The sequence below is a fragment of the Dipodomys merriami genome, unplaced genomic scaffold (assembly GCF_024711535.1).
Source record: "Dipodomys merriami isolate MVZ:Mamm:240054 unplaced genomic scaffold, mDipMer1.0.p SCAF_11, whole genome shotgun sequence".
Lineage (NCBI taxonomy): Eukaryota > Metazoa > Chordata > Mammalia > Rodentia > Heteromyidae > Dipodomys > Dipodomys merriami.
Genome location: NW_027202382.1, coordinates 19714610 through 19741912, shown reverse-complemented (window position 1 = coordinate 19741912; position 27303 = coordinate 19714610). Strand labels below are relative to the sequence as shown.

Genomic DNA, 27303 nt, shown 5'->3' with positions numbered 1-27303 from the left:
TGGCGCTGTTACTCAAGTGGTAGAGTGCAGGCCTTGAGTGCAGGCCTGAAGAGTTGAGGACAGCACCTAGACCCAGAGTTCAAGAGCCATGACTGACCCAAAAACAAACAAGAAAAAGATTTCTTAGTGTAGTATTTCCTTTTGAGTATACTTATTTTTGAACCAATATCTAAATTGATGATTAAATATGTGGCAGAAAGAATGGGAGAAATACAGCAGCACACTCATTTATATCAACAGCTTACCTCTCTTCGTTGTTTTCCATCTGATTAGGGAAAGCAGCATAATGGAGCAATAGTTTGATGGCGTCAAGGTATCCATTGTTACAGGACCAGTGCAACGCTGTTCTTCCCTTTATAGAATGTGAAAAAAAAAATCAAACAAGTGTACCTGAATGAATTTTTCATATTTGGTTCTTTATATTAACTCAAGAATATAATTATTCCCCAGATTACTTAATTATAAAAAAGGAGGTACCATTAAGTAGATAATGGAAATACAAATGGTATCTGAACCAAGATTATAATGAACACAATGGCGACATGACACCAGACGTGACACACCTGAGAAGCAATCAATACTGCTTGCGTAATATTCCACTAATGTGAAATCCGTATCAAATTAGGAGGAAGCAATACAAATCATGAGAGTCCTTACAAGGGAAAGAGGAGCAAGAAGGTGATTGTCAGAGAGATACAGTCTCAACTACACTGGTGGCATTGAAGACAGAGCAATGTGGTCAGTCATGAACCAAGAAATGTGGGCGGCCTCTAGAAACTGGAAAAGTGAAGGAAATGGATTCTCCTACAGTGCTTTCAATGTTTCCCTGTTGACACCTGTATGTTTTAGCCCAGAGAGATTAATTTTATGCTTCTGACATCCAGAACAGTAGGATAATAAATCTGTATTGTAAGTTTGTGATAATTTATCAGAGCAGCAATAGGAAACTGAATATAATCAATTAAAAACAACAAAATGTTCAGCTGTCCAAAAATTAAGCATACTTCTGAATAATTTTTTTTTGGTCGATCCTAGGGCCTGAACTCTGAGTCTGGGCATTGTCTCTCAGCTCTTCAACTCAAGGCTAGCACTCTACCACTTGAGCCACAGCACCACTTCCAGCTTTTTCTGCTTATATGGTGCTGAGGAATTGAACCCGGCCTCATGCATAAAAGGCAAGCACTCTACCACTGAGCCACCTTTGCAATCTTTAGTTCAGAGAATAAATCAAAATAGGAAGTAGAAAATATTTTAAAAAGGAAGAGAGAAATAACAAAATATCAGTGGTCAGAACTAATATGAGAAAATCATTACAGTTTCTACAGATATAAAAACAGTAAGCAACCAATTTTATGCAAATACATTTAATGTTTTGACTAACATGAACAAATTTCCTATAAGTTTCAACTTCCCAAAGACGAAAAGAAAATAGACATAGGCTATTCTGACTTTCTGATTATTTCTTTTCATCATTGGAAGTTGAAACTTACAGGAATTTGTTCATTTCATCACCTAAAGATCAGAAGTGAATTTTCCCAAATATTTAAGGAAGAAGGAATAGCAATCTTACATAAGGGTTGTTATGAGACTAGAAAGGACTACCACAGATGTTATCATGCCTAGAAAAACTAGCTTAATATATCACATATGCGAGAAACTGACAACTTAGTTAAAATAGAAAAAGTATAACATGCCCATGTAATTGTAACCCCTCTGTACAATATGTTCACAAATAAAATAAAATTTAAAAAAAAGAAAAAGTATAACAAATGATAAAGAGATGCAGTCCCAAGTCGATAAAGACCATATTTTTCAATTGTTATTTTTACATATAGTAACAATCTTAATCAAAACTTGCTGAATGAATTGAGAATCTATTTTCTTAATTTATATAACTTTGTTATACAGATATGAATAAAAAACAATTATTTCTTAACTCTTTTGTTGATATCTGCATACCTGGCTACCAAAACCTGACAAGTACCAACACAAAAAGGAAAAAAGTCAGGGCTCAGTGCTGGCTAAATTGAGAGAAACTGGTACCTTACTGCATAGATGGAGCCATTTTAGATTAACCAGTATATCTTTAGAAGTCATTTGGGTGTTATGCATCATAGATAATCACACTTAAGTGCCATTTCTTTCTTTGATTCAATAATCTCACCTGGAGGGTAATTATTCTAAGGGAATAATGTGAAAGAAAAAAATTAAGTGGACAAAGATGATTTCAGCAACATTGTCTATAATACCAGTGGAAAAGTGCCCAGCAAAAAGATTTTGAGGTCTGAAATGTGTGTGAAATTATCATTTACATCCTGAATCCCCCGTCTCAAATGTACCACATTAGGGTAATTATTCAAAACATGTGTTTTGGTTTTCTTACCTTCAAAATAGAGTAATGATAGTAACTAATTTATAAGGGTATTTTAAGGATAAAATTAGCTATTAAAATATAAATTTAAGCTGGGCGCCACTGGCTCACTCCTGTAATCCTAGCTACTCAGGAGGTTGAGATCTGAGGATCACGGTTCAAAGCCAGCCTGGGCAGGAAAGTCCATGAGACTCTTATCTCCAATAAACCACCAGAAAACCGGAAGTGGTGCTGTGGCTCAAGTGGTAGAGTGCTTGCCTTGTGTTGAAGCACTGAGGGATAGCGCCCAAGCCCCGAGTTCAAGCCCCACGACTGACAAAAAAAATTAAAATATAAACTTACATTTTTGGAATATTAAGCACTCATGATTATGAAGATTATACAGCAAATAAAAAATGTTAGTTGAATAAAAAAGATTGTAAAATCATATAATATCTATCACATATGTTTGTAAAATCATCTAATAAATTATATATACACATACACACATAGGCCATATTATATTTCGGACATTCACATTATTTCTAGTGTATATTCTAACTTAAAATGTATAGAGATGATTATTTGAAGAGAATATCAACCAAGAAAAACTTGTGACTAATGGATAGCTTTGTGGGTGAGCTCTACATTTGGTAAAGATCTACATTACTTAAGCTCATGATACAGAAGAAAGTGTCTAAACCTTTAGGCGCTAACTTCACCTATAAAGGACCCGGGATGGCTACCTCTTTGTCTTGGATGTTGGGGTCTGCATTGTTTTCCATGAGCACTGCCATGCAGTTGATGTATCCCCCATACGCAGCACACTGCAAAGGGGTTCTCCCTGCGTAATCTTGCACGTTTGGATTGATCTTATTTTCTATCAATATCTGGCACACGTCAGCATTTCCTCCTAGTGCTGCCCAGTGTAGAAGTGAATGTCCATCTTGGTCAACGAGATCTACCCTTGCTCCACCTAGAAAAGGAAAAGAATAATGAAAATGTCTAATGTAGACAGCATTTATCAAAAAGAATCAAAGTTAAAAAAATGTAGCAACAGTCTCAGTTGCTTTCTTCTCACTGAAATGCTTCCACATACACTGCTGACTTCAGATTTTTACAGTAAGCCTGTAAGTGGGTGAGGGTGAGAATTGCTCCCCAAACGACACTGAAAATCAGGCAGATAAAGTGACTTCCAAAATCAAACTGCCACCAGGCAGAGCTAGTAGAACTGGAGTTTCCTGGTGCTAGGTTGAGGAATCCTACCATGGGGCTTTCAGTCATGTGATACTTTATTTCAAAAATGAGCGTGCAAGAATTCCCCCCTTTTGTGAGGACTTCGAAGGAGTATTAGAATGAACTAACCTTGGGGCTGGGAAGGTGGCTCAGTGGTAGAGCGCTTGCCTTGCAAGCCTGAGGCCCTGGGTTCGATTCCTCAGCACCACATAAGCAAAAAGAAAAAAGCCGAAGTGGCGCTGTGGCTCAAGTGGTAGAGCGCTAGCCTTGAGCTGAAGAGCTGAGGGACAGCGCCCAGGCCCAGGCCCAAAGTTCAGGCCCACGACTGAACCCCACCCCCAAAAAAAGAATGAACTAACCTTTAATAAGTGTCTGAATCACATCTTTGTGTCCCATCTCACAGGCTCGGAAAAGTGGAGTGTGTTTCATGACGTCAGTGGCATCTACTTGAGCATCATTTTCTAGTAATAATTTCACAGTGCTGACGTGGCCAGAAAGGGCAGCCGCATGCAAAGCTAAGAAGGAAGAAAAAGAAAGTGATAGACTGCTTAAAACTTTATTCTTCATTTTGCTGTGTGTCCTTTCCTCTTGTGACTTCTCTGTTACTGTGGATCAATGAGGTCCAAATCCTAAGGATTATCTAGTTTATCATACTTTTCCCCTTCTGTCTTTCTCTTCTCATGTTTCTCTTCCTTTTTCTTTTTTGATTTTCAATAGTTTATTAAAGGAGAGGTGAAGCATCCTTTTTAAATTGTAAAAAAGGAAAAAAAAACCTCATTGCAAATGAACAAATTACAGAATTCCTGGCAAAACCAACCAAGGAGACACTGATAATACAAAAGTTTGATTGACTTCCAACTGAACTGGAAACACATTGGAGTTTGTTGTTGCCCAGTGATGTGGAACTGTACATGGGCATGGCTCCACATGGTCAGGCCATGGGCCAGACTGTGTGTGCAGGTCCTGCACAGCTCCTGGCAGGCTAGGAGTCATTCTGCCCTTGTTCCTTAAAAGCATTTCTAAAAAGTCTGTGCATTCAATAATACCGTGTGTATGTGTGTGTCTGTGTGTGTCTGTGTGTCTGTGTATGTGTGTGTATGTGTCTGTGTGTGTGTGTGTGAGAGAGAGAGAGAGAGAGTGAGAGAGAGAATATGTATTTTATTCATCCTTTTTAGTAGCCAGACATGAAACAGTTTGTTTTTTCTTTTTTGAAACAGGTTTTTCTCAACATTTGCATAGTTCTAAAAAAAAATCTTGGTCACCTTCTTCCCTTTTTTTTCTGTCGTCTGAAGTGATATCATCATATTAGTTATGAGTTTAATCTTTCCTCTTTTTGGAAAACAAAAAATGACCAAGAGAAAAATGCCTACAATCTGCCCAGTAAGCACATGTCCCCTGGGGCTAACATGACCAGCGCTGTCAACCTTCTGTCCTCAGCCTGGTACGGGTGCTGTTCCTTTGGTTGGTCTGGGCACCTATGTAAAACCGAAAGTCCAGGTACTTGGCTGCCCTGAGGACATTTCCCCATTCAACATGGCTTCATGCAAGTCAGCTACTTTCTCAAGGTGCAAGTTAAGAAACATCTTACTCATTTCAATATTGGAGAAAAGCCTGAGAGATGAAATTTGGTCTCCCCTCTGGTGCCTTCTAATGAGTAATTTTGAGTATGTTTGTTGAGTATTCCTGCCATGTGTCTGCACTGCAGTGCTTGACTTGTGCTGTCTCTAGGTTTGAACTAGCCATGCTGACAATCTAGATGCCTACATAAGTTCCTCTAAGTGTTACGTGCCTCTTTCATGAACAGTGATCCACCTTTGCTTATAAGCAAGTCTAAAATGCCTGTAAAAAATATAGCCTTTTAGGCTGTCTATTACTAAAAGATTACTGGGATTAGAAAATAGATAAGGTTACATTCTAGAAAGGGAAGTAAATCAAATTTAAAAAAAAACATGAAAAAAGCCATAACAATAAAGTGATGGGTAGTGATGAATTGTATAATGAATGTAATGAAAGTCTGGGAGAGTAGTTTTGATAGGACTGCTTTGCTGAGGAGCTGACATTTAAGTTGAGACCTGAGCCATAAAAATAGAGACAGTATTTCTGGGCCAAGGGAACATTAGTACAGCCTAGGAAGGGTTGTCTGTGTATGGAAGGGCAGGGCAGCGACTGTACAATAAAGGTGAGTGAATGAGCTAAGTGAGAAAGGTAGAAAAGACTAGGGTATAAATGGCCATATAGGTTGGAATCATGAGAGACAAGGAAGGGCTTGAAATAGGAAAGGACAGCATCTGATGAACAACTCAAGCGGATCACTCTAGCTGCTGGGAAGAAATCTAATACAAATGTAAATGTTTACATTATTTATAAACTCAGTGTCTGATTTGTATCTGTCTGTATCATACCCCTAGAGAAACTTAACATCTGCCGTGAGGCTTTGATGACAAAATCCTTCCAAAAGCTAAAGTGTTCTCATCAAATTGAAGCTGCCTAAAAACATCTCAAAAATATTCTAGATGGTATGCAGTCTCAGTATCAGAAGGAATATTAGTGTGTGTAGCACCTACCATTCCCCTCTCCCCACAGGGCTGCACCAATAGTTTCAGCACCCAAGAAAGCCATATCCAGGACAATAGACAGATACAAAAGGCTCTAGAACACTTCTGTACATAGAAAAGCCATAACACTGTGAAGCCCAATGCTAAGTTTTATCCTGCTCAGTTCTACTGTGTTAGTGTGTGATATTTTTTTCCTTCTGAGTTGGAATTAGGATATAGTACACAAAAAAACAGACCTTCAAATTGACAATGAATGCTAAAGCACATGCACCTATCTTTGTCTTTCTCTATTAGAGAAAGATAGGAAGAAGTATCCATTATAAGCTTTTGATGCTAGGCTGACCGGAAGCTATGAAGCTTCTACAGTCACGGGAAGTTGTCTCTAAAATGGAAAATTCAATATGTAGTCCTGCTATTCAAATCTGAGACAAGAGCATTAGTAAATGTGATGGGTGAGAACACACTGAGTTATGTGCATGCCTTAAATTCTGTGTTTCTAGAAATATATTGAATAACTACAAAATAGGCAGTTTAAAAGTAAAGGTTGGGTTGGGAAGGTGGCTCAGTGGTAGAGTGCTTGCCTCGCATGCATGAGGCCCTGGGTTCGATTCTTCAGCGCCACATAAGCAGAAAAAGCTGGAAGTGGTGCTGTGGCTCAAGTGGTAGAGCACTAGCCTTGAGCTGAAAAGCTGAGGGACAGCGCCCAGGCCCAGAGTTCAGGCCCCATGACTGGCAAAAAAAAAAAAAAAAAGGAAAAGGAAAGGTTTATGCTTTTTTTTACACAGGTAAGTGATCAGAAGAGTTCTTCTAATCATCTATAAGGACCAATGTCATAAGTCACATGTCATCATTCATCGGGTAGAAATGTACTAACTTTGGTTATAATACTTGGAAGAAATGTGATATCCTGGAAAGCTCAAACTTGAAAAGAAAAGAACAAAGTTAGATTAGGGGCTATGATTTCAAATTGCCATTTTATAGTTCATAGTGCCATCTGCATTTTGGAGCCTGAATGAAAGTGAACGGAACCCGCCTACCGGTTCTTACCTGTGGACTCGTTTGCCAGTTCTTACCTGTGCCTCCGTATTTGTCTGCCATGTTAATATCAATGTCAGATTTCAAGCTCAGCATGGTCCTAAGAACATCATCGCTGCCCTTCCCTGCTGCCCACATAAAGGAAGTTCTTCCTTCGAGGTCTGAATCATCTTTCACTGAAGGATGTTTTAAAAACACTTCAACTGTTTCCTGCAAGAAAATTTCATTGAATATACTGATCTAGCCAGGCAATGGTAGCTCATGCCTGTAATCCTGGCTGCTCAGGAGGTTGAGATCTGAAGATTGTAGTTCTAAGCCAGCCCAGGCAGAAAGCTCATGAGACTCTTATCTCCAATTAACCACCAAAAAAACAAAAGTCGAGCTGTGGCTCAAAGTGATACAGAGTGCTAGACTCAAGGAGAGCTCCCACGCTCTGAGTTCAAGCCTCAAGACTTACCAAAAAAAAAAAAAAAAATAAAAGACACATCAATGCAAGAGGGTAACAGTCTTTGTAGCAATAAGGCATCAATTATATATGTAACTTCAACTATGAAGCAAAGTATTCTCTCTTGCTTTTGAATCAAATGAAATTATCTTTTTGTGACTAACAAAATAATTTCATTGAAAATAATTATCTTTTGCTATTATAGATTAGTTTTAGTTTCCACAATACTTCACAAACATAATGTAACTCCTTCATTCAACATCCTCAACACTGAGAATGACTGTCCTCAATCAAGCCTTTTCAGCTCTGTGCTAGAGATGACAAAAGACCCAGAAGTATCCAATGTCATGATCAACATTAAAATATATATTTTCCTGGTCACTTTACAAGCATGTGTCTCTAGAGGAGGTAAATATATTACCTCACTATTCATTTTAATAAAAATGTTAAAGATGATTAGTGCATTTGTTAAATCGTGATTGAAAAGTGCTAAGAAATGCAGCATTCAATTCATTCAAACAAGTGCTCATGTAGTAGTTCTTATATTCAAGTCCTTCCTCAGGATTGTCCCTGGCCGTGCTAATAGTGCCTAACAATAGAAGTTAATATTCCAACATTTTAAATTGTTTCTTTTTTCAGAATTTAGATTCTATACATTTTTAGAAAGATTTTTCCTTGGATGGCTATGAGAGTGTCAAGAAGTTTTCTGAAGACTGTGAGCAGACCAAAAATGTATAAAATATTGACTCAGTATTTTACAGGAAGAATCAATTCAATGGTTCATCTAATCCAGTCCTTCATTTTACAGATGAACAAATTTATGTTCCAAGTCATAGGAATACTGGTGGCAGATACAGGAACTGGTGAATCACAGCACACTTTCTAGTGTATAATATACTGTGTCTAAGTCTTAAGGTTGTGGAGTTACTGAGGTCTAATAGCCTAGCGTATCTAAGATCTAGTATATATGTTCATTTTATGTATATTTGAATTAAGTGAAAGAATTTAAAAGGTTGAAGACTGTTATTTCATTTTCTTTTACTGATTTGCAAATATAACTTAGTATATTTTTCCTAAAGATGAATGTTTGTAGGGATTTTTTGGTTTTTATTTTTGTGTTTTGCGAAAAACAAAACTGCTACATTTCTGAGCAAATAAAGGCTAAAGGGACCAAGGAGCATGAAATAGTTAAGAAAATTTACAACTCCAGCTGGAAAATTATGCAAAGCAAATATCTTTCTGAAATAAACATCCATAATATTCTACCATTCTTTCTTCTCCCATTAGCATAGGTATGATTATTAGTATATATATATATATATATATATTTGTTCAATTTGGAGTTCACAGCTTAGGTTCAAGATGGTAGGCAAGTAATTCAATGTCTTTGAACCTGGTTTGGTGGTTTTTAGCCTGTAAAAAGGATGACATGATTGATCTCATAGGCTTGTGCTGGATTACTGCTTGAGTTCTAATTTCCATAGAATAACTAGTCTAAGCTATGAATTTCTCATTGACTTGTAGTATAAAGAGCTCCTCCTCAAAACACTACTTTTTTTTTTTTTTGTCGGTAATGGGGGCTGACTCTGGGCCTGGGCGCTGTCTCTCAGCTCTTCAGCTCAAGGCTAGCGCCCTACCACTTGAGCCACAGCGCCACTTCTGGCTTTTTTCTGCTTACGTGGTGCTGAGGAATCGAACCCAAGGCCTCATGCAGGCGAGGCAAGCACTCTACCACTGAGCCAACTTCCCAGCCTTATTTTTTCTGGTATATTGAGACATTAGGGAAGATAATGTTTTGCCCAAACTCTAGGTAATAAATTAAATACATTTTTAGGAATGCCAAGAAGGAAAGGCTGTAGATATATCTGGGCACAGAGAGTAAGAAAGGTATGAAAATAAGACATTCTAGCCATTTGGGATTTGATAGAGCATTTGTAGAAGTCAAGAAATTACACTCTGCTGATGATAGTGTTATAGAATGAACCCATGGTTTCATTACACTCATGTAGAAGGCAAGCAGATTAACTACGACTGCTTTGTATGAGTCTACTTCGCAGTTATTCAGACTTAGGGGGCAGAATTAGCCTGGACACTATCATTTTCTGGTTGGCTGAGTGCATAATGGATAAGAAAGTGCTGCAAAGGAAGGACTATTAATAATATTCAGTGTTTCTGTATTCCCTGACATCCATTCCAAGCTGGTGATCGAACTCAGGGCCTTGTGCTTGTTAGGCGAGCACTCTACCAGTCCAGCCATGTCTCTAATCCTTTTGCCTGTAGTTGTTTTTCAGATAATGTCTCAGGCTAACTTTGTCTGGCTGGCTTTGGATGGCAGTTCTATCCCTGTATCCTGAGTAGCTGGGATTAGAGTCATGGCTACCATATCTTGTGCATTCTATTTCTTAAATACTTGCTCAATGTTAAAAACTATAGTAGATGGTTAAGAAATAAAAGAGAGACTAAGAAACTTGTTCAAGATCACACTGTTAGAAAACCGAAGAGCTGGATTCTAGCCAAGGTTTTTGTGGTTTCAAAGACTTCCTACACAATTCCGGACAGTTACTATCCACTAAGATTTCCTTATTTCTACAAAAGTAACCAAGTGATGAAAGTATACTTATCTATCATAAAACAAGCCATTATTACTGAGCATTCAAGTAAAATCTGCATAAAACTTCCCATGTGACTAGCAACTTTACAAAAACTCAGACTATAACTATATCACAGTCAGAGTTAGCAGTGTGCACAATTGTTGAAAGATAATGGCTGCACCAACACAAGCTAATTAGTGCCATAGAAGTGGTAAAAATCTGTCACCTTTCTGTTTATGTTATTGTGCTAGAAGTTACCACCAGGACAAACTGGGTGAAGGGTACATGGGATCTTATATTTCTTGCAACTGCAAGTGAATCTACAATTGGCAAAAATTGTTTAAAAAAAAATAAAAAAAAAAGAATTGTTCTATCTTACTTACAGCAAAGTTACTCTGAGCTGCATAGTGCAGGGGTGTGGCTCCTTGGCTGTCCGATGGGATAGTTCCTGATTTATTTCTTTCTAAAAGAAGATGGACAATCTGTGCATGGCCTGAGAACAGACATAACAAAGTAGTTAACAAATATAAAGGATGCTAATTTTTAAGCTATTTAAAGAAGGCATGGAAGGTGGCTCAGCGGTAGAGTGCTTGCCTTGCATGCATGAGGCCCTAGGTTCTATTCCTCAGCACCACCTAAGTAGAAAAAAGCCAGGGGTGTCACTGTGGCTCAAGTGGTAGAATGCTAGCCCTGAGCTGAAGAGCTGAGGGAGAGTGCCCAGGCCCAGACAAAAAAAAAAAGGCATAAGAATATACCTTATACTAAATGTGTATACACACACACACACACACACACACACACACACACACACACACACACACACACACACACACACACACACACACACACACATCTACCCCAGTACCAGGGTTTGAACTCAGGGCTTCTTCACAGTTGCTTGGCTTGTTTGTTTGGCTGGCGCTGCTTGACCCATACCTCCAGCCCAGCATTTTGCTGGTGATGTTGGAGATAGAATCTCTAGGATTTTTTTTTAACCTTGGATGGCTTTGGACTGTAATCCTCTTGGTCTCAATTTCCATAGTAGCTAGGATTGTGGATATGAGCTACCAGTTCCCAATTCAAAATAGTCTCTAGTGAAGCCTCCTCTAACTTCCTATCAGGCTAAACCATAAAGGCTATTGTACTATTTTAATCCAAAAGGAAATGATACTGGGCATAACTGCTCAACCGAGAGAAACGTTTTATGTATCATGCCCCTGCACTCCCTAGCTTCATTCTGTACCAAAGAGGCCAGGTGCTATGGCTCCAGGCCCTCTTAGTCTTTACTGTCTCTTGTTTTAAGGGTACCCTGTGGAGTCAATCAGAACTGTGCAGCCATTCTTTTCCACTGTTAAGGTAGACAAACTACTATACAGTCATATCTCTACAGCTTCCTGACCACTCCAGCTAACCTGTCTTTCTCTGAGTTTTTGAATGCTTAGACAATGATTTCTAAACCCACAAAACAAGAGGACCGGTGTGATGAGGCCATGGTGGGATAATACTCTGCAGTAAGGGTTTGAGAAAGTGGTTTCTACAAGGGAAGAAGTGTACAAGATCAAAGTGCAAACAACTGGGTATAATGGCACCTGCCTGTAACCCCAGCTGGGGAGCAGAGTTGGAAGAAGGGGTGGTCAAGGAGAAGCTGGGCTATAGAGAGAGTTCCAGGATAGCCCTAGGTATGAAGGGAGACTGCTTCAACAAAACAAAACAGCAAATCAATGTAGGGAACATTTTCATACTATCTATCACTACAGTAATATGGAATTGAGAACCAGACAATATAGAAGCAGCAAGCCGGGCGCTGGTGGTTCACACCTGTAATCCTAGCTACTCAGGAGGCTGAGATCTGAGGATTGAGGTTGAAAGCCAGCCTGGACAGGAAAGTCCATGAGACTCTTTTTTTTTGGGGAGGGGGGGTCCAGTCAGGGGGCCTGACTCTGGGCTTGGGTGCTGTCCCTCAGCTCTTCAGCTCAAGGCTAGCTCTCTACCACTTGAGCCACAGCACCACTTCCAGCTTTTGTCTTTTTGCTTATGTGGTGCTGAGGAATCAAACCCAGGGCCTCATGCATGCCAGGCAAGCGCTCTACCACTGAGCCACCTTCCCAGCCCCTCCATGAGACTCTTATCTCCAACAGACCACCAGAAAACTGGAAGTGGTACTGTGGCTCAAGTGGTAGAGTGGTCACCTTGAGTTAAAAAGTTCTGGGATAGCGCTCAGGCCCAGAGTTCAAGCCCCATGACTGATAAAAAAAAAAAAAAAAAAAAAAGCTGGACAAAGGGACCTCATCTACTTGCTCTTCATAACTAGATGTCTCCATGAGACAAATGTAGGATCAAAGGCAACCTGGGTCACATAGTTAATCTAAACCCATTTCATTTTATGTAATGAACAAAAAGAAAATTTCAGTAAAAAGTATAAGAAAACACACTGTAGAACAGGAAAAACGAAATGTCAAGAGAAAGATAAAGAGCATACCTTAGATATCGCCTAAAGAAAAATCGAGAGGAAGAATTCAGTAGACTGGCATCTTCTACTTAGTGTAAAAAGAAATGTCTTCCATGAAGCAGAAACAGAATTCCCTTAGAAGAAAACACATGGAAAGGCAATGGAAAGAGATGAAAGAAGATATGATGAGGTAAAAAGAAATAGGGATGAGAGAAGGAAATGGAAATACAATCTAAATTACAATCACTGTAAGAGGAGGAAAGAAAACAGAATTTGTGGAATCAAAAGTCAGCTTAGATATGTGGAGATAAATTTGCCAATTATACCCACATTCTAGAGGAAAGGAAAAGGAGATGAAATCACACCTTTAAATGAAACCTAAGTCATAATTACTAAATGGCCAGAAAACTGAATGCAGCTATAAAATCAAGATAATAATACCCTCATATTATAGTAACAAATACCAAAAGAATGAGTAAAAGGTGATAAATCCTTTTGTCTTAAAGAAGTGGGAGTGAATGAACGAATGCTGCTCTTGACTCCTACTCAGCCTTAAAATGTTCTTATTTGTTTACTTTTTTATTTTTATTTCTGGTACTCAGGGTTGAACTTAGGGCCTTGTGCTTTGTTAGCTATTTTTAGAGCTTGGGACTCTACCATTTCAGCTATACCTCTATCTCCAGCTTTGGCTGGCTAACTGGAGGTAAGGATCTCATGGTTTTCCCTGCCCAGGTTGACTTGGAGTCCCAGTCTTCGGATCACAGCCTCCAGAGTAGCTAGGTGTGAGCCACTGGCACTTGGTTCAGAATGTTCTTGATAAACTTAAAAGCAACCACTAGGAAAGCTTAAAGATGTTCTTAAAATATTAGGTAACTCGAAACAAAGTAACAGCAACAAACCTAATCCACATACCAAACCATATAAAACAAAGCCAACAGCAAACAATTAGAAAAAAGGTCTTAAGATGCTAAAAGACCACAGTATTTGTGTTTTAGCCATGCTAAAGGATAGGACTACATTAAATGAGAAAAAGTCTCAGAGTATAGAGATCTGACCTTCTTATCTAAAAAATGATCCCCTAAAAGGTTATGTGAAAGAGAAATGTGAAGGAAGAAAAAATCAAATACCATGACATTAGCACTAACATGAAGTTAAAGCCCTTATTTCCCCCAATGCAGGCATTGGATATGAGAAGAGAATTATCTTACATTTTTACATGTTGTCAATGAATTTTCATTACTTTTATGACAACAGTAAAAGTTAAGATATGATGCTGAAATTAAAAATATTTAACAGAGAAAGGATTCATATCACTGAAACTTAGGCATACAGTAGAGTCAGTTTGTAAAATATTTCACCGGATCAATTAGAAATTGAGGTAAATAAAAGGTGAGAACCAACCAGGAAAGAGAAGGAACAGGAATTCCGTATCTTCAGGCAGTCCTTCCGACTGTTGATCCTCTGATTCACAGCAACTTACCTAATAAAGCTGCCCAGTGCAGAGGGGTTCGAAATAAGTTATCATATGATGTTATGTTGCAACTTTCATATGAGATCAGGACGTCAACCACCGTCACGTTTCCATCGGCAACTGCAAAGTGGAGAGGGGTGCGGCCCTCGTAGTCTTGCCAGTTCAGTAGAGACTCCGTTGGGGCAGCATCCTGATTTTAAGGAATGAGAAACTTCAAACATATGTGGAACCCTTAATAAATGATTGTTGGCATACTAACAGACTAACAGAGCACCTTTCTACACCTAACTGCTACTACTTTCTTTATACGCACAAAAATAAAGATAAATACAGAAAATAGTGTATAGTTCTAATCTTCAGACTTATTCATCTTTGACTATCAGTACAGAAAAGAATGTAATAACCACCATGAATTGGTTATGTTTTAAGGTACTAACAGTTTTGCCTAGTGTACTTTTGTGTCTGTCATGGATTCAGCTAAAGCTATGTTTTGTACTTTTGGCCATATGTATGTATCTGTAAATAATTTATAATAAATAATCCATACATAATTTTGTCTGTTTGTTTTCAATGCTTATATTATGGCAGTGTATATGAACTTCCTTTGGCCACTTTTCCCTTTCAGCACTGCACTTGTGGGTATTTGTATTGACAGCAGTGCATTTGTTGATTTGAGTGAATAAACCATGCTTTATTTATCCATTCTCTTCCCAAGGGACTATTGTTTCACCATCACAAGTAATGTTCTAGTGAATGCATCCTTTGCATGTCCCTTGTTACATATGTATGATAGTTTTCTCTTGGCAGATATCAAAAGAGGAATTGCTGGGTTGATATTGTTGATACTTGATACTGTCAAATTGCTCTCCAAATTGTTATACCAATTAACACACCATGACAATGTGTAAAAGTTTTTACACCCCCTAATGCTGACATATATTAATCACACTTAATTTAAGCAGGAAATAAGATTTGGTGTTATCAAACTTACCATATTTTTTTCTTAGCACAATGTTTTATTATCTATATTTTTAAATTTTTTTATTGTTAATATAAAGGTGATACACAGAGTAGTTATAGTTATATAAGTCAGGTAGTGCGTACATTCCTTCTGGGTCAATGCCACTCCTTCCCTCGATCTCTGTGTTTTTATTTGTGAGTGTGAAAGACACTTCATTGATATTTAATTTATAATGCTTTTATGAATAAGTTTGAAACTTTTTAATCATATGTTTGTAAGTGACTCAGTTTTATTTCCCTATAAGTTGACAGTTCATAATATTTATTCATTTTTTATTAGACCTTTGAAACAATTAATTAAGATGCATTGCTTAGGTCCCTCTTCAAGGAAAAGGCCCTATTTCTCCAGGGCTGGGATGACCCTCAACTCTCTGCCTGCCAGGATGGCGTCAGCTGAAGAGTTACCTCACCCAGGATCATGTTCCCTCTCAGGTTAGGTCATACCCTAAACCAACCTTCAATCTGAGATCTCAATTTGAGCTCTCTCTGAATGGTCATCTCAGATTATGGCTTTCCTGTGCAGTGAGCCCATTTCACAAAGAAAGGAGTAGGACATAGGCTCTCGAGTTTCCCAATCAGTATGATTAAAAGGAAGGGGAAAATCTGAGAGAAAATATCACTGAGTGAGAATTGAGAGAATTCTACCCCCAAAGGACTTCAGATATAGACTTACCATATGAGGAAGAGTAAATATCTATAAAATATGAAGGAGAATAAAAATGCAACGGGAAGTGAGCAAGGCAGAAAAAGAATCATAATGACAAGATGGATTTTAAGAAGGGCTAAATATTTAGGACATGAAAAATATATCAATAAGATTAAACACTCACTGGACAGGATGAATAACCACTTAAGAGCTGAATAAAGACCAAGTAAAGTGGAAGATGATCTGAGATGATTACCCAGAATGTAGAAGACAGACACTGGAAATGGGAATGTAACAGGAAGTTAGTAAGCATGGAGAATAAAGTGAAAAAGGTGTGTGTGTGTGTGTGTGTGTGTAAGTGAAAAAGGGGTGTGTGTGTGTGTGTGTGTGTGTGTGTGTGTGTGTGTGTGTGTAGAGAGAAGGGGTGGGTAGAGAGGAGAGAGGCTAGCCTAAGCTACACAGTGAGACCCCTTTCTCAAAAACAACAACAAATCACTAGATGGATAATCACAAAATTGAAGTTAATGTTGGCCTCTGAGGAAGGAGAGACGCTGCCCAGCGGCTTCAGTGGCACAGGGGTAATGGACCTTTTCTTAAACTTAGTGCTGATTTTGTTGTTTCCTTATTTTTTTATATTATACATGCATTCCAGTAATCTAGCTCGAGCTATTCACTGTTCAATAAAATCAAGTATAAAACAAGAGAAAGATAAATATAAATTCAGGGGAACAAGAATGAGGCTGGGGTGGATGAGGGAATGCATCCAGAAGCACAGGAATCCTCTGTGTGGTCGTCAAAGTGTTACTAAAATGTTCCACATGTCTGATGTGTTCTCTGGCTTCATCATCTGCTTGTATGGAGTACATACTATTTGTACATACTAGTTATGCTATCATCATTTTGTTTTGTTCTACTCACCAGGATGCATCTCACTGTGTGCACGGCACTTGGGTCTTTGTGGTTGGCTGCCCAGTGGAGTGGGATCTTGCCCTCGACGTCAGGGATGCCAATGTTGGAGTCGTGCTTGATCAGCAGCTTCACGTGCTCAGGGTTGTTGTAGTAGGCACTCCAATGCAGAGCTGTTTGCTGCAAGGTGGAGAGGCTCTCAAAATGACATCTAACTTCTCCGAACTTTTATTTTTTTGTCTGTTGTGGGGCTTGAACTCAGGGCCTGGGCACTTTCCCTGAGCTCTTTGGCTCAAGACTAGTACTCTACCACTTGAGCCACAGCTCCACTTCTGGTCTTTGAGTCATTAACTGAAGAGTCTCACAAGGACTCATGGATTTTCCTGCATGGGCTGGTTTCGAACTGCAACCCTTAGATCTCAGCCTCCTGAGTAGCTAGGATTACAGATGTGAGTCACCAATGCCTGGCTCTCCAAACTTTTATTAGGCGATAAGCACTGCTGTTTTATACACTGTACATCACAGTCATCATAACCCTTCTGGGAGATAAGTGCTCTTTAATTTGCATATAATTGACAAGGAAGAGATGCATAATCTGCTCAAGGACAGGGTAGAATGGGGCTGAATTCAGATTTTAACCCAGGAAGTGTGATTTCAGCGTCTGGCCTCTTAATTTCCACAGTTTCATAATTTCTCAAGTACAACTAATAAGAAAGACAAAAGTAGTTCTATAGCTGGTGGCTCACGCCTTAATCCTAGCTACTCAGGAGGCTGAGATCTAAGAATAACAGTTTGAAGCCAGCCAGAGCAAGAAAATCAGTGAGCCTCTTCTCTCCCACTAGCCACCAAAAAGTGGAGCTGTGGCTTAAGTGGTAGAGTGCCAGCCTCTAGGGGAAAAAGCTAAGGGACAGCACCTAAGGCCTGAGTTCATACTTCAGTACCAGCACTGAAAAACAAACAAAAAGGTACTGGAAGGGTGGATCAGTGGTAGAGCGCATGCCTTGCATGCATGAGGCCCTGGGTTCGATTCCTCAGTACCACATAAAAAGCTGGAAGTGGCACTGTGGCTCAAGTGGTAGAGCACTAGCCTTGTGCTGAAGAGCTGAGGGACAGTGCCCAGGCCCAGAGGCCCCATGACTGACAAACAACAACAACAACAACAACAACAACAACAAAAGAAAGAAAAAAAAGTAGCTCAATAATTACAATGAAGCAAGGGATGGTCTTGAGATCACACATCTGCTTATCACAAAAAAAAACCTTAGAATGTGATAGAATAACAAAATTTTTAATCATTTTATTTTAGTTAAGGGTTTTATTTTAATACGTCTATTTATGTATATAATGCCTCTTCATGATAACTATCATTCTCCCTCATTTGTCATATTAGACATACAAAAACTAACATGGTATTTATAAGCAGTTGATATGAAGTCATTATTTAACTCACTACTTTTGTTTAATAACAACCAAAGATCACAATAAAATTATAAGCACAATGTCAATTATTATGATCTAATTTCTTAGGATTTGCCATGCTGCTTTCATAGTGGCTACACCATTTTATACTTCCAACAAACAGAAAGGCATAAGGCTCAGATTTCTCCACACCCTTCCAAACATGTCTTATTTTCTGTTTTTATGAGACAGCCACTCAAAGGGTGTCAAGTATTAGCTCTATCACCTGTTTAATTTTGCTGTTCTAGGGCTTAAATTCTGATCCTTCCGCTTGCTAGAGAGATACTTGCTCTAATTGCTGAGCCAAGCTTTCAGCCTGTTTGTTTTTGAGACAAAATCTTGTTATTCAGGCTGGTTTCAAATTTGTGATTCTTGAGCCTCAGAAGCCTACTGAGGGAGTAAGTACTAGAATGGTATGTGTGGGTCTATACACCTGGCCTGACCATGGTTTTGATCTGTACTTTTCTGATCAATAGTGACGTTGATCATTATTGCTTATGATAGCCATTTGTAGATCTTCTTTGGAGAAATGTCTCTTGAAATTCTTTGCTGATTTTTAATTGGTTTTTAAGTTGTTTATTTTTAAGTAATAAAAAATTAACCTATGACTGATTCAATTTTTTTTAATTGTTTTGATCAATATTCTGTTTATAATGCAATCCATATTTCTTTTTTTTTTTTTTTTTTTGTCGGTCGTGGGGCTTGAACTCTGGGCCTGGGCGCTGTCCCTCAGCTCTTCAGCTCAAGGCGAGTGCTCTACCACTTGAGCTACAGCGCCACTTCCGGTTTTCTGGTGATTTATTGGAGATAGGAGTCTCACGGTCTCTCCTGCCCGAGCTGGCTTTGAACCGCGATCCTCAGATCTCAGCCTCCTGAGTGGCGTGAGCCACCAGCGCCCGGCTTCAATTTTTTTTTTTAAAGAAACAAACTGATCCTTTACCACAGAGAATCTGAACCTCACTTCTCTAGGTTTCTGTGTTATTCTCTTCTCTGTCCCTGGCTGTACTACATCTGTTGATGGAATAGATAACTTCCTAGATAACCTCCTACTCCTGTAAAACAACTAATGAACAGAGTTATCTGAAGACTACAGGAAGTGCTATAATGTATGAGGAAGATATGAGAAAGCTTAAAGATATGGAAAGCTTCTTATGTGATTGATGAGTATTTGTGGTTCGATTAAAGTGCTTATAATAGTGAAATATTAGCATTATGAATAGTAGGGTTTGGGATAATATTTCTGCACAGTTGTAAAGCAGAAGTTGATCTCAAAACTCAGACTAATAAATAAAACTTAAAAACTACATAGAAAACGCTATGAGAGTGAAAAGATTACTGAATATAAATCCAGTGGATTTAGTCATAAGAGTTTTCATTACATGGGAGCACTGGGGTTAACAAGACTACGACTAAACGCCTGGTGGAAAGGAAGAGGATTATCATTCTTGTCTAACTAATGATGACTTTTTTTTTTTTTTTTTCTCCTGTAAAGACTGGTAAGAGCATCAATCAAAACAATGACCAGTGTGGACAATATGTTACAATTTAAGAGCAGGGAAGATAATGAATCATAGCAACAAATGCTAGAGCAGATGTCAGAACTGAAATGCAGCCAAATTATTTTACAGCTAGTGTTTATTGAGAGAATATCATGTACTGGACATTATGCTAGACAATTTGTATGGATTATATCATTTTATCATCAATAATCTTATCGGTTTTTCACACATAAGAAAATTAAGGTTCAGAGGAGTTAGGTAATTTGCCCAAGGACAAAGAACAAGTACTGATGGTTTCTGGATTGAAACTCAGAGAATTTGATGCCAAAGCCAAGGCCATTAAACCACAATGCACTTAGTATATAGTCCTGGGCATTTGGCCACCGTGAAACTAACCACGTACAGTAACTATGGTGACTCTGTCAAATACAGTATTTTGGAGTTAAATTTGGATTTTGGATTTGAATTCTAGTTCTATCACTTACATCTTGGGCAAAATGGTAATCTTCTTGAGCTTCAGTTTTCCCATCTGTAGAAAGGAGATGATACTACGACCATATGGTAGCAAGGCGGATAAAATGGCAGAATTTAAGTGAAATACTTTAATGGGATGTATGTATGTAGGCATGGAGCTGTTCTGCCACTTGTATAGGTATAGATGTAGGCCTTCTTCTTTAAGGTTTTATATCATAAAATAAAGCATTTATTTTCTGTTCTCATTTGGTTTTGAAAGTCCATTACCTTATTTTTATCCTGTGTGTCTACTTCCCCGGGTGCCATAAACTTCAGCAGAAGTGCCAAACACTTAGGGCTCTTGTGCCGGGTGGCCAAGTGCAAGGGTGTCATCTCTTCTAGATCCTTCTGCATCCAGTTTGCTCTGCGTGTGAGTAAGAGTTTCATGAAACGATAATTTCCCTAATTAAAAAAAGAGAAGAGAGAACAAGATGAAATTTACATTGGGGCTAGGTTTTCTTGAAAATTTGAATAATTCTCCTAGAGGAGAAGTACTCAGAGAAATTAATAAAAGGACAAGTACATCACCACATTAAAATAACAATTGATTTTTTTTCCCATTTCTTTCCAACCACTTTGTAACACCTACGATTTAAACAGTGGCTGGTTAGTATTTTATTGGGTTAAGGCAATATGATTACTTAACCAGCCTACTCTTGCTAGTTATTTAGAATCTTTCCAATGTTTTCTACTGTAAAGAATGCTTCCATTTACATCTTCTTCTCCCACATAGTTATTTTTCCTTAACATTTTCATAAAAATAAATGATCCGGAACCAATGTAGTCTTTTCATAGGTCTTTTTGATGTATTTCCAATTTGTCTAGTAACAGCAATGTGTGAGTGCACAGCACATTCTCATCTATACAGTACCTACTGCTTATATTTAAAGTCTAATACTGCTGTGAAAAATATAAACCCCAATTTGCAGGTGAGGAAATTGAGATTCAAAGGGGTAAAATGTCCTGTGCATGGCCGTCTGGTGATACTAAAGGGATGATGCTAAAGAGAGCTACTGATACATCCAAAGGAGAAGCAGCTCATTCAAAGTTTGTATCCCAGATTCAAATAAGGGACCAGCTAGAGCAACAAGGAGGAAGATTTGCCTGGTTTCCATAGAAGAAAACACAGGAAAAACCTAATAGGTTGGGGCAGAGATAAACAAAGAGAAGACAAGGCCAGGACAGTCAAGTCCAAAAGTCAGTTTACATTAGACAGTAGATCTCGAATGTACTGAAAAACAAACAGCCTTAGTTCCATTATTTCCTCTAGGCAGATTTCCGTGACAACACTGAGTTGGTTTTTCTTTATTCTACTACTACTTTTCCATTTCCTGCATTTTCTCAATAGGCAGGTACATGATTTTTTTCATTGGGAGTCCCTCACAGACTGAAAGCTCCAAGGAAGGAAGAGCTATGTTTTATTTATGGGGGACGAGGAGGGAGCAGCAGTTCTGGGGCTTGAACTCTGGGCCTGGGTGCTGTTCTTGGTGGTTTTTGTTTGTTGTTGTTATTTTTCTCACAACTAGTGCTCCACCACTTGAGCTACAACTTCACTTCTAGCTTTTTGGTGGTAAATTAAACATAAGGGTCTCACACGTTTTTCCTGCCTGGGCTGCTCCCCTCTGTAATTCTTAGCCCTCAGCCTCCTGAATAGCTAGGATTACAGGAGTGAGCCACTAGTGTGTGGCTCAAGGCTATGTTTCATTGATCACTGTGTTACCAAACTCTCTACCACAGAACAGGCGCTTCCTAATTCGACAGGATTATGCGAAGGACTAAGTAAGTTTTTTATATAGCTCTAAAATTCTTATTCTTAATGGATAAAAATGATGGAAGGGTCACACAAATCAACATGCATTGTAATCACAACCTGACTTACGGAATTATACTCTTTTTGTACAACTGCTTAATAATAAAATTTAAAAGAATCTTATTTACAACTGCCATTGTAGGTCAAAGAAGTTGAGAAAATAATTTTCAAATAGATGTCATTTGCTCACTCACATATTTTAATTCTTTTCTTCAATTTTCATTAACAGTGGGTAACATTTAACGATACTTCTCAGTTTATTCAGCTCTTAAAAAGAAAGGTTCTTTGAGGGGGAAAAAAGGTGCGAAAATTTCCTCAAGAGGGCACCCTGCTCTAAATTTCTTGCTCTTTGAAAAAAAAGAAAAGAAATGAAAATGTACCCAGGAAAAACAAATCCATATGACACTTCATACTAAAAAATAAAGTCTGACCTTTCTGAGTATAACATTTCAAATATTACAGAATAATTCATCATGACCTTTTAAAGATATTCCATCAGACAATCATTTTGATTGTGAAATTAGAGAAAAATAGGCAGGAGAAAAGGGGAACTACTACCTGCTGGTGGTGACTAATGTGTTACAGACACAGTGCTTGTCCTGTTGATGTTTTACATCATTCTTGGGATGTTACCTTCACAGAACATGGCACATATCAGTAATATTTATTCATTCAACAAACATTCATTGGGCTTTGATATAAAACAGGCAGGAATACAATGTTTCCACTTCACTTTTATTTATTACAAAGCTTTCAATATAGATTTTGTCTCTGCAACTCACACCATGGGAAATATTTGCAGATTAAATAAAGTATCCTCCCATCCCTCTATTTCCTCATTCTTAAACCAGGGATAATAATGTAGTACCTGAAATTCTTATGCATGTGAAATGAGATAGATAATATTTGGAAAGTACTCAGAGCAGTGGACAAAGCAAACACTCAGCAAATGTTTGCTTGGATTATTAGGAACAGTTTCTCAGTGTGGGGAAGGCAAAATGAAATGTAGATGGTTGGGTAGAACAAAGAATGACCCTATTTTTTTTTTCTTATTCAGATAGCTATCCAGGCCCTACCCACAGTTATGCTAATCAGGACCAACAGAGGCACACCCAACTAGAATTCCAGTGGTACCATGGGGAGGCACCAGCTTTATAACAGGCTGGCTTCTCCTGTTCTAAAGGACAGAGACCTATCAGATGGTGTCTGTGATAGCTAGGGCAACAAAGAATATAATTCACTTGGACTATGGTCAACCTCTCTATTCTCTAAAACAGGCATTATTAAGTGCCTATCAACATGCAAATTAAAACTCTGGAAACAAGCAGAAGGGACAGAGAACTTAAGAGCTGAAATCACAAGGATGGAGGTGGGGGTGTGGGGGTGTGTGAGTGTAACTCGGTGAGGGAGGGCTTGCCCAACATGCATGAAGTCCTAGGTCCTTTGGCACCGGAACAAAATCAGGAAATATGTCTGTTCTCAGTGGAAAAGGACAATATAATTAGAAAAGCAAGCTAATTTGTCCACTTCCCAGAGACTCATGGTATATACACCATTTTGTTTCCCATAAAGCCTTCTCAATATGGGGGTGGGAAGGGGATTCTCAATATTTCTTTACGATTGTGTAAAATGAGGATTTCTCCGGTTTTTAGAATATTGTTATAAGGTACATATTCTGTGGGGAGAATTTGGAAGTTAATCCTTTAGTCCTATCTTTCAGGGCTACAAATAAACTAGTCCTGTGGCAAGGACTGCTTATTTGAGGATCTCCTTTTGTAATTTCTGCCAGGGCAGAAAACAGTGCAAAAGTGAAGGAAAAGGCAGATGAAAAAAGCATATCTTTAAGAAAACTCCGAGGGCTGGTGAGCAGGAATAGGAGAGCTGAAGTTATAGAATGGTCCTGTCTGGTCACTAGAGAGACATTACTCTGATAGAATCAGGGGTACTCTGCCGCTGAAATATGAAAACCTTACCCCATTTTTCTGAATGAGTAAAATGGTGTTGGTTATTTTTTGTTGGGGAGACATAATTCCCATCCTACTCTCCCTATAATTACTAACACCCAGAATTTCTTGTATCTTTCCCATGAGTGGTGGGATTTTCCTCAAATGTACGAAAAGGGGTGTATCTCTGAAAGGCAGAGAATAGCATGTGAAATAACTCTTGAGAACTAAGTCAGCACTTATTGATAGTATAAGGGGTTTCATTATATTTTCATACATACATACATACACATATATATACATATATATAATGTCCCCTGATCAAATTTATGCCCATACCAGTCTCCTTTGCCTTCTATTACCTTCTTCAATTTCAACAAGTTTTATTGTTCTATCTTCATACATGCATATATAATAATTTGATCATATTTACCCTGCTCCTATTCTTTCTCTTCCACTGTTACTCATTTCAAAACAGAAACTGCTACACATTCCTGGGATACATTTTCTATAGTGTATATTAATTATACAAAGCAGTTTCACTGTGATATTTCACACATATTCTCTTATATTGTGTGTGTGTGTGCATCCATCTACCTATGTATATTTGTGTATTTTATCTTTTAGGGCTAGATTATGCATATGAGAAAAAACATGTAGCCTTTGTCCTTCAAAACCTGGCTTAGTTAACATGATGATCTCCACATCCATCTCTTTTCCTGCAAATGTTGTAATCTCATTCTTTTTTATGGATGAGTAATACTGTATTGTGTATGCATACCGCATATTCTCAATCCATTTACCAGCTGTAGGGCAATGAGACTGTTTCCTTAGGTTGGCTAGTCTGAAGTTCTGCAAGGAAAATGTATTCAGACTTCCACTCCAGCTATATGCCCCAGATAGTATTGCTAGATCATATGGGAGTTCTATTTTTTTATTTTTTAAGGAACTGCCACCTTGTTTTCCAGTGGTTGAATTAATTTACATTCCTTCCAAGCATATATATGGGTTCCTTTTTCCCTATATCCTTGCCTGCAGTTGTTTTTTTATGTTCTTGATGGCCCTTCTGACTGGAGTGTGATAAATCTCAGTGTCATTTTGACCTGGATTTCCCCTAGGACTAGGAATATTGATCATTTCTTCATATATATATATATATATGTATGTGTATATATATATATATATATATATGTAGTAGCAATTTGTACTTCTTTTAAGAATTGTCTGTTCAGTTCATCTGCCCACTTACTAAATCAGTAGGTTGTTGATTGTTTGGGAGTTTAGTTCACTTTTTCTTAGCTCTTTTATATTTTCCATGAATATTATTAATAGTTCCTTGTCAGATGTAAGCTGGTAAAGATTTTCTTCCTTTATAGAGACTGTCTTTTCATTCTACTTCCTATTTCCTTTGTTGTGCAGAAGTTTCTTTCTTTTTTTTTTTTAAACTTTGATGCATTCCTACTTATCAACTCTTGCTTTTGTTTGCTGAGTTATTACAGTTCTACTCAGGAAGTTATTGCCTATATCTATATGTTCCAGTGTTTTCCTTAGTAGTTTCAAAGTTTCAGGTCTTACATTAAGATATCTGACCCACTTTGAATGGATATTAGCACAGGACAGGAGACAATCCTTTATATGTAGATACCTACTTTTCCTAGCACCATCTGTTGAAGACACTATCTTTTCTCCAATGCATTTTTGGTGTCTTTGTCAAAACTCACCAGGCTATAACTGTGTAGAGTTATTTCTTGGTCTTCCATTCTATTAGGTTTTATGTACGTATGTTTTTGTGCCAGTACCTTGTTGCTTTTGTCACAATGGCTCAGTAGTATATTTGAAGTCATATATTTGATACTTCTTCCAGCATTGTTTTATTTTTGCTTAGGATTGTTCTGACTATTTGAAGTCTTTTGTGCTCTGACATGAACTGTAGGATTCATTTTTCTGTCTCTATGAAGAATGTCATTGTAATTTTGATGAGGATTATATTGAATATGTAGACTGTTTTGGTAGAATAGCCATTTTTACAATATTGATTCTGCTGATCTGTGAGAAGAGAAGGATCTTTCCATCTGTGTCTGTCTTCTTTCATTTCTTCCTTCAGTGATTTATAGTTTTTACTACACAGATCTTCCACTTCTTTAGTTAACTTAATTCCAAGGTATTTAATATTTTGAGATTATTGTGAATGATATTGCTGTCCTGATTTTTTGCCCAGTTTGTTCATTTTCTGTTTAGACAAGCTACTGATTTTTGTATATAGATTTTATATATTGTCAGGTTCAAAGTGTTTATCAGATCTAGCAATTTTTTAAGTGAAATCTTTAAAGGGAACAATTCAGCAAGAAGATATTACACTTCCAAAAATATATTTATCTAATGTCAGTGTTTTTGTTATTTCTTTCTTCCCAAGTTTAAACTTTACTGAACAAAAAGGGACAGATAAGTTAAGATACAATGATAGTCAGTAACCCTGATACCCTACTTACTATCAACAGACAGACCATCCAGGAAAAAAAAAATCAACCAAGACAATTAGGACTAAACACCATTGATGAAGATTATACATTCTTCTCAGCAGCTCATGTAGCTTTCTCTAAAACATAATATTTTAGGCAATAAAATGAGACATAGTAAATACAAAAAAAAAAAGACAGAATAATGTTAAAAATCAATAGTAATGAGGGGCTGGGAAGGTGGCTCAGTGGTAGAGAGCTTGCCTTGCATGCATGAGGCCCTGGGTTCGATTCCTCAGCATCACATAACCAGAAAAAAAAAAAGCCGGAAGTGGTGCTATGGCTCAAGTGGTAGAGTGCTAGCCTTGAGCTGAAGAGCTGAGGGACAGCACCCAGGCCCAGAGTTCAGGCCCATGACCGGACCCAAAAAACAAAAACAAAAACAAAAAATAGTAATGAAAGCTACAAAAATATTTAAATACATGGTAATTGAACCAGATATTTCTGAATAATCAGTTGGTCACTGAAGAAATTAAATATGAAATTTAAAAATTCCTAGATTCAAATGAAAGTAAAGCATAACATACTGAATTGTGTGAGACACAGGAAAAGCTGTGATAAAGTTTATAGTTGTGCTGCCTAAATCAGAAAAATCAGTACGATCCCAAATAAAACACCCAATGATGCAGCTCAACCTCTTAGGAAAACAAGAACAATCCAATTATAAAACCAAAAGAGGGCTGGGAATGTGGCTTAGTGGTAGAATGCTTGCCTAGCATTCATGAAGCCCTGGGTTCCATTCCTCAGAACCACAAAAACAGAAAAAACCAGAAGTGGCACTGTGGCTCAAGTGGAAGAGTGCTAGCCTTGAGCAAAAGAAGCTCAGAGACAGTACCCAGACCCTGAATTCCAGCCCCAGG

General features: G+C 38.0%; 1 protein-coding gene across 5 annotated transcripts in view; it reads right to left on the bottom strand.

Annotated features, from left to right (window-relative positions):
• Invs (inversin) overlaps positions 1–27303 on the bottom strand; it is a 103384-nt gene that overhangs the window by 21682 nt on the left and 54399 nt on the right. For all 5 annotated transcript variants that reach the window (XM_070010760.1, XM_070010746.1, XM_070010740.1 and 2 more), the window contains 8 exons: positions 20403–20576; positions 16717–16884; positions 14142–14322; positions 10596–10705; positions 7215–7386; positions 3946–4101; positions 3097–3326; positions 246–352 (listed from right to left, as the gene is read on the bottom strand). In XM_070010760.1, the coding sequence (XP_069866861.1) occupies positions 246–352; positions 3097–3326; positions 3946–4101; positions 7215–7386; positions 10596–10705; positions 14142–14322; positions 16717–16884; positions 20403–20576 (1298 nt within the window). The remainder of the gene's footprint in view (positions 1–245; positions 353–3096; positions 3327–3945; positions 4102–7214; positions 7387–10595; positions 10706–14141; positions 14323–16716; positions 16885–20402; positions 20577–27303) is intronic.